The 8,117-nt window shown below is 43.8% G+C and overlaps 1 protein-coding gene across 2 annotated transcripts; it reads left to right on the top strand.

Moving 5' to 3' along the window:
* The first annotated feature begins 639 nt into the window (after window positions 1–639).
* lmo4lb (LIM domain only 4-like b) lies at window positions 640–4,441 on the top strand. Of its 2 annotated transcripts, none has more exons than XM_021605616.3 (5): window positions 640–1,004; window positions 1,961–2,197; window positions 2,684–2,780; window positions 3,216–3,374; window positions 3,470–4,441. In XM_021605616.3, exons 2-5 carry the CDS (start codon window positions 1,980–1,982, stop codon window positions 3,476–3,478), a joined length of 483 nt encoding a protein of 160 aa, XP_021461291.1. In that variant the 5' UTR covers window positions 640–1,004; window positions 1,961–1,979; the 3' UTR covers window positions 3,479–4,441. The 2 variants fall into 2 exon arrangements, with proteins under 2 accessions (XP_021461291.1, XP_021461292.1); XM_021605617.3 differs by having other exon boundaries at window positions 679–731.
* The last annotated feature ends 3,676 nt before the right edge of the window (window positions 4,442–8,117 follow it).

Here is an 8,117-nt window from a genome sequence, read left to right on the forward strand (position 1 = left end):
GTTGAGCTTGGGCGAGGACATGGAAGCTAAGGTTAGGCTTATGGCTAGGGTTAGGGTTGAGCCAGGGTGTGGACATGAAGCTAGGGTTAGGGTCAGGGTTGAGCCGGGCTCTCCCTTTGACCCAAGGTCAATTTAACCACTGTGTATTTGGCCTACCCTAATAATAATACTAGCATTTAGTCTTATTTGAAAATGTTTTATTTTCTTATTGTTGATCCCCAGCTCTTTATTTACTATGAAATATATGATACAGAAATACATAATTTAACTTACACAAAAATATAGTAACTATTCAAATACTATATTCTATACTATAATACTATATAAAAACTATATTCAAATAAACGTATTGCCACATCTCGCCCAAACTTCTCTTAAAAGTAAATGTTAATGTCTAGTAAACCAAATTTGTATGATTCCCAAATATATGAATTGTAAGGTGGAAGTGGTTATTGACAGTTTATGCGTTTTAATTGCACATATGAATTGTGGAATGGATTGTCATATTTGGAAACAGTTTAGTTTGGTTCAATCTAATGAGAAAATGTACAATGGCCCTCTCCAAACACATGAATCATTTTGACAGTAACCCCACCCCTGAGAGTCTAGTGGCTGCGCACACTGCATGTTAAAAACGTCACCAAGAAGCGAATTAAATACCCGCTTGCGCAATTCAGTTAATAGTGTAGCTGTCAAAGACGCTAGTGATAGTTGAGAGTCGGATGATCAATGTAATTGACTTAAAAATATGTTGCATGCAATCTCTTTAAAACTAATTTTATTTCATTGTATCTTTGATAACGTGCGCTTTTTCCTTTTTGACATTGTTTAAATCTTTCGAAAATGTGTCGCTTTATTTGTGGGATATGGATATCATAAAAGCGCTAGTTTGTCACAGTCAGATTTAACTGTTGTTGAAACATTATCCGCTGTCGTCCATTGTTTTGTTTCTGCTTTTTTACAACAACTTCTCCACGTCTGAATTCTCTGGAACGCACATCAAGGTGAGCATCTTATTTTCTAAATGCGATTATGATACGTTAATAAGCAGCCTATTTTGATGACCAACTTACTTACCGTAATGTTCAACTTAATTTCAATTCCATGAAATATACATTTATATACAGGCTATTTTCACCTAATCTTGATTCGCTGTTGTGTGATGGTTCGAAGTTCATTCCGAGTCTCCTTTTTTTGTGACTGCTATTGTTTTTCTTGCACGTGCATCACTGACACTTCTGTGTTTCACTGTATGATTTCCTGTATAAAAAATGCTATTCCTAACCAGGACCTTATTCAACATAGGAAAGTGTTCCGCATGAATAGATAGCACAGCTCCCTTATCTTGTGGAATATAAATCAGTAGTTTTTTATTTTGATACCTGTAAATGACAGGTAAAATGGCAGGTTAAACTGGTGTTAAAAGTCATACAACGTGTTATAAATGCTATGTTACAGTTTTTAATATAATGTAGCTTATTTTGTTCAACCAGTGAACATATTATTTGTTGGACTTTCTACATTATTGGTGAGTTGTGATGCAGGCAAATTAACATTTGCTAGATATACCTTGTCTGCTTGGTATTTGGAATAAATCCTTCACCCAACCACATAATATGGGCATCATTTATTAAATCCTCAGTTTACAGTTTACCTGGCTTGTCCTGTAGCGTAATGTTCTTGAACTAGCAAACATACAGAAAGTAAAGTTGTGGGGAATTCCTTTCTCTGAAGATATAGTGAAACATGAGCATGTTGACTAAATACTAGTTAAAACACTTGGATTAATGTTGCCCATGCATGCTTGCTTTAATGGTCACCTGTTAAGACTTCTGGATATCCTGACCCCTTCCAGTAGTAGATAATTGGAGGCTCCCTGCTTACATTGTCCATGAGGTCATTGTAACAGCTTGCTACCTTTGCCATGTAGCTTAAGTGTCAACATTGTCTTTGTTTTCAGGAGCTTCTGAGGGCTCAGCATGGTGAACAGTCAGCTGGGTGGTGGTGTGGCGTCACCCCCCAGGTCGTGTGCAGGATGCGGGGGGAAGATCGCAGACCGCTTCCTGCTCTTCTCCATGGAGCGCTACTGGCACACACGCTGCCTCAAGTGCTCCTGCTGCCACGCACAGCTAGGCGACATTGGCAACACCTGCTACAGTAAAGGAGGCATGATCCTGTGTAGGAGCGACTATATCAGGTGAGGTCCTAATGGGGCTCTGGGGAGAGGACAGGAAGGGGAGGATCTAGACTTTAGCTCCCAGGCTAGGGCACTGAGACTGATCTGACTCTGGGGAGAGGACAGGAGGGGGAGAATCTAGACTTTAGCTCCCAGGCTAGGGCACTGAGACTGATCTGACTCTGGGGAGAGGACAGGAGGGGGAGAATCTAGACTTTAGCTCCCAGGCTAGGGCACTGAGACTGATCTGACTCTGGGGAGAATCTAGACTTTAGCTCCCAGGCTAGGGCACTGAGACTGATCTGACTCTGGGGAGAATCTAGACTTTAGCTCCCAGGCTAGGGCACTGAGACTGATCTGACTCTGGGGAGAATCTAGACTTTAGCTCCCAGGCTAGGGCACTGAGACTGATCTGACTCTGGGGAGAATCTAGACTTTAGCTCCCAGGCTAGGGCACTGAGACTGATCTGGCTCTGCTGATCTGGCTCTGCTGATCTGGCTCTGCAGGTTGTTCGGGCACAGTGGAGCATGCAGCACCTGTGGCCAGTCGATCCCGGCCAATGAGATGGTTATGAGGGCACAGGGCAATGTGTACCATCTCAAGGTAAGACCCTCTGGCAGTAAGTGTTTCACTGTTGTTAGTGTCTGTCACCATCAGTGCATTTGTAACAGGTTGTTTGTGTGAAACCAATAGATGTATACTTGAAACAAGGTGCTTTATACACTATCCTAAAGTTACCTTGTATGTTGGAGTTTAGCGTTTGCTAACGCCCCAATAAAAAAATATATATATTTAACGTTTAACTAGGCAAGTCAGTTAAGAGCAAATTCTTATTTACAACCCGGACGACACTAGGCCAAATGTGCACCACCCAATCACGGCCGGTTGTGGTACAGCCTGGAATCAAACCAGGGTCTGTAGTGTTGCCTCTAGCACTAAGATGCAGTGCCTTAGACCACTGCGCCACTCGGGAGCCCACTAGAGTAAGGTGTGGACTTGGCATGAGGATTCTAACTCCTGTGTCTCTTTTATCCCTAGTGTTTCACATGTGCCACCTGTAGAAACAGACTGGTGCCAGGCGACCGCTTCCACTATGTTAACGGCACCATCTTCTGTGAGCACGACCGGCCAGAGGCTGCACTGCTCAACAGCCACCTGCCCCCACTCCAGAGTAACCCTGTGCTGCCTGACCAGAAGGTGAGAGAGGGACCAGGACCATGAGGCCTTTCACACTTTCATACACACTACTGTCCAGTACTGAACATTCTATTCCCCCCTGCTCTTGTCTGTAGGTGTGCTGAGTGGTTAGAGCGGTGCGGTGTGCCTTCATCCTTCCCTTGTCTCCAGAGGTCTCTCCATCCCTGCTCCTGATACTGTTGTTGTGGATCCTTTTTAATTGAACCTTTTCTTAAACAAGTCAAGTCAGTTAAGAAGAAATTCTTATTTTACAAGGACGGCCTAACCCAGACGATGCTGGGACAATTGTGCGTCGCCCTATGGGACTCCCGATCATGGCCGATTGTGATACACCCCGAGATCGAACCAGGTTCTGTAGTGACGCCTCTAGCACTGAGATGCAGTGCCTTAGACATCTGCGCCACTTGGGATCCTCATCACCATCCACCATCTTGTCTCTTTGACCAGGAGATTATTTTTACTTGCAGGATCAACTTCAGATGTGTTGTACATATCTATGCTTGAGACAGTGTACAAATACACCGTAATGGTGAGTCGTGTGTGATACAATGCTGGTCTGCCCATCAAAGACAATATGGACAACATTAACTACTTCAGGACTGAGGTTACATGTTGTACTGTAAGTAAGGGACCCCCAATTCTGTGCACATCCAGAACTTTGGTGCTTGTGGACAAATCTTGCCATGAGTTTTAAGGGTATGGCCTGGACCCTCTCCAGGAAGAATAAAGCAAATCAAAATAAGCTTTTCCGTGGAGTCCACTGTCATAGTGGCATTGCTGTGGTTATCATTATTGTCAAGAATAACCCATCGCTTAGATAATGAACTCAGAATCCCTCTCAATGGCCTCACATCTGTTCCTTTGTGATGTTTAAACCATCATATGAATTGGGCTGAAGTCAAGGAAGAAGATAAATGTCCATTATTTTTCTATAATGCTATTGTGTGTTTCCCAGTAGAGTTCTATTTCCTGAATTAATGTCTCATTCAATTGAATTATGGATGCCTGTTCAATATGTGAAATTATCAGATGGAGACAAAAAATGTTATTAAAAGACTTGAACTGAAGTAATTGAAGCCTATGTGCAGTTGGTTGGTCACATGACACAAGTCTTGCGGAATTACATGGTAAACTACTACCCAGTTGGTGTGGCATTTCCTCCCTGTTTGTGCTGCATAGCTCCCCTCAGCCCTGTATGGTGAAAGCTTGCCTGATTACCCTGAGGAATGGAATTAGAAGGCTACAGTCCTGACCATTTACAGAAGCAATTAAACTTGAGTGGTGTATCTGTGCTGCCTGCTACAGTTCCTGCTCCTGGGAGGCTGAACTTTGGCCATATCCCGTGGCTGACTTTATTAAAGACTAATCTGGGAGCCGGCCTAATTAAAGGGAGAGGCTCCTACGCATCCAGCCAGCGTGTCTTGTCTGTAGGTTAAAAAAAACACAACAACAATCTGATGCTTGGACGGTTTACCATGTTGTAATTAAAAGACACAAGCCAGAGCTGTTCTAATCCCCCTCTGCTGCTCTTGGTTGTTCAAAAGAATGAGCTTTGATTTCTGTTAGGATCTGCATTGGCTAACTTGCTTGACCTTCCTTGAATTTGTCTGTTTGATGTACTGTAAAACTGGATATGACAAATCTGTAGCCTGTATAGTCAAACATGGGTGTGTAGACCTGAGTGGTTAAGGCTTTAAGAAATACAGTTTGAGTGAATCAGATGACAGCATCTGCTGTGCTTCAAACGAGGTCTGTACTTTCACACCTTTGCTAGGAGCATGGCAGCCATCAGAATTGCACCTTAATGTGCTTTGCTATTTCAGAAGTCCCACTTGTCATGGTAGGTGCTGATACTGCATCAATTATGTATTCCACGTTTGATTGAAAAGCATCACGCAAATTCATTAACTTATGGAAATGATCACAATTACAAATATCTTCATATCTAGATAGTGAGGAAATCAAATCTCAAGCCCACCACTCCACAAGTTACACTTTGCATTCAAACCAATCAGGCGTCGTCTGCATATCACTAATTAGCCCAGCATTTTCAGATGCCAATTAGCAGGTTTCCTAAAAAAATCTCTTTGCCATGAGGCGTTGTTTTTTAAAGTCAGAGACGTTGCAGGTGTGTGGCTCACCATCTAGCCTAGCTTCTGTTATAGGAAAGTGTTTATACTCACTAATTAATCATTAATCATATTAACACATGCAGATGAGTGTAATTGCCTTCACTTCTACGCCTCACACTGTGTGAAGAGACCAAGATGAGCCAGGATATTTTTTACAAGCGTATGAAGAGGAAGAGAGGGCCTGAGTGGTGTCCTTCTGCCCAGCCACTCCTCTGATACAGATCCAAGATGTGTCGAGCTGTATGATGATGATGATCCATTGTCTCTGTACCAGCAGGACTGGCAGGAAGATCATATATGTCTCATGATCTGTCGAGAGGCCAAGGAGAGGGTTTGGAGCAGTCTGACAATGTGCTGGAGTTAAGAGACAGACACACAGACACCATTTAAATCCTCTCAGCTCAAGCGGTCTGGCTGCTGTTAAATGTGTTCCAGTGAGAATACAGTATGTTAGAGAGGTATGTGCATGTGGTCACCGTCAGGAACAGAGCCAGAGGCTGCTGAAAGGGCGTCCGTGTTGATAGACAGGCATGCAAGCTGAGGTGATGTTCGCCTACAGACATGCATAACATTCATGGTAACAGGTTTCCAGTAAAAAAACACCATCTGTTTTTTATTTGTTAAATTAGGCCTATCTATTCAAAAGCCAAGTATGTACAGTATGTACTGTTGCCTAAGGAATTGCAACTATACTAAAAATCCTTCTTGCGACCATAAAACTGTCCTGTCTGTTAATAACAAAGAAAAAATGACTTTACAAATATGAGCCTCACACAAGAATGAGAGAGAGAGAGAGGTAGATAAGAGAGTGGAGAACAGTTCCCGGCCCAATCAGAACGCTTTGAATAATTAAACTGATCGGCTTAATTAGCTCAATTAGGTTAATTTGACCACGGTACACGGCCATATGGTGAAAGGAAACTAAAGAGGGGGGAACTAATTAAAAGTAAAATAATGAGGATTTGAATGAACCGCTTCCCCAGACAGCAGTGCGCAGGGATCAGGAGCCTGGGACCATAATTAAAGTGCTGTAACGCTGGCAACATCTCTCCTTTATTTCTTATATCTGTGAGGGCGCTATCCATCTAATTCAATCTGTAAATAAATTAGCAACATTGAGGGTTCCTGCTTGACTTAACACCGCCTGTAATCCACCCCCCACCCCCCCCCCAATAACACGCTCACTTTACTCCCATCACACATGTCTACAACAGAATGGATGTGCAAGCAAAGGTTTTACCAAATCTGATATTAACAACAGGTTGTAGATAGAGGATGTGTGTGTGTGTGTGTGTGTGTGTGTGTGTGTGTGTGTGTGTGTGTGTGTGTGTGTGTGTGTGTGTGTGTGTGTTTGTGATTGTGTATATGTTCATGATGCAGGTTGTGCTATCATGTTTGTGCAGGCTGTTTGTGTTTGCTCCCTCTCATAACCCTGAACTCTTTTAAATTGAATCTACCCTGAACACCAGGATAACACAGTGACACCAGCCCCTATCGCAGTGACACCAGCCCCCCCCCCCCCCCCCCCCCCCACACACACACACACACAGGCCCCAGGCAGAGACAGAGGGGTGGATGGGGGAGCACAGAACATACCAATGATTTGACATACAGTACTACAAAACACACTGTACACACTATTTCTAATCCTATATACTGACTAATGGTTGAAGCTCCAGCCGCTCTGGTGTAATGCTGATTATCCCAGGTGCGGTCCATGTTAGGGTAAACCCACAGGGTGTTGTATCGATACATAAGAAGACAGACTGGAGACCTCCAGGGGGAGTAACGTAATTCTCACCTGAGAGACGGGGGACAGATGCTGCTCTGAGATGAGCTGTGACCTGTTTGTAAATGGAACTCCGTGTGGGATGCGGATCATTTAAGAGTCTATTCTCACACAGTATAAATAGTGATGACCTTATTGAGTTAGTTCCACCCTTGTCTTCCTGTCCCCAACTGAAAGGCTCCAGAGGCTCTTAGGACACCAGAGGCTCTTACTCTCCCTTAATCCTAATTTTAACCAGTGAGAGGAGAAGTCCAAAAATGACCATAGATCAGCTTCTACTGGCAACTTCATAAAACTTTGTTCCAGAGCACTATAGTCTCTACATCTTGAGACACAGTTATATTATTGCTCAGAAGAAATGTTGTGAAAGGCCAAGGCCTCGTCGGCAGGTTTAGTTAGTGTGCGTTCCAACCCCCTCTCACTGGAGCCAGGTGGAACACACGTGCATTCATTAGCGCTCTGTTAATGAGGAGCAGATGCAACATGTTCTCTCTCTCCCTCATTCTCTCTCCCTCGTTCTCTCTCTCTTTCTCTCTCTCTCTCTCCCTCGTTCTCTCTCTCCCTCATTCTCTCTCCCTTGTTCTCTCTCTCTCTCTCTCTCTCTCCCTCATTCTCTCTCTCCCTCATTCTCTCCCTCATTCTCTCTCCCTCGTTCTCTCTCTCTCTCTCTCTCTCTCCCTTGTTCTCTCCCCCTCGTTCTCTCTCTTTCCCCCTCATTCTCTCTCCCTCGTTCTCTCTCTCTCTCCCTTGTTCCCTTCCCCTCGTTCTCTCTCTCTCCCCTCGTCATCTCTCTTTCCCCCTCATTCTCTCTCCCTCGTTCTC

This window comes from Oncorhynchus mykiss, chromosome 6 (assembly GCF_057628025.1).
Source record: "Oncorhynchus mykiss isolate SJ-2025 chromosome 6, ASM5762802v1, whole genome shotgun sequence".
NCBI lineage: Eukaryota > Metazoa > Chordata > Actinopteri > Salmoniformes > Salmonidae > Oncorhynchus > Oncorhynchus mykiss.

Excerpts from the sequence above, each read along its gene's own strand:
- lmo4lb (XM_021605616.3), top strand. The coding sequence starts at position 1,980 with ATGGTGAACAGTCAGCTGGGTGGTGGTGTGGCGTCACCCCCCAGGTCG. Across the intron at positions 2,198-2,683 it reads TGTAGGAGCGACTATATCAG|GTTGTTCGGGCACAGTGGAG; the intron begins GTGAGGTCCTAA and ends CTGGCTCTGCAG. Across the intron at positions 2,781-3,215 it reads GCAATGTGTACCATCTCAAG|TGTTTCACATGTGCCACCTG; the intron begins GTAAGACCCTCT and ends TTTTATCCCTAG.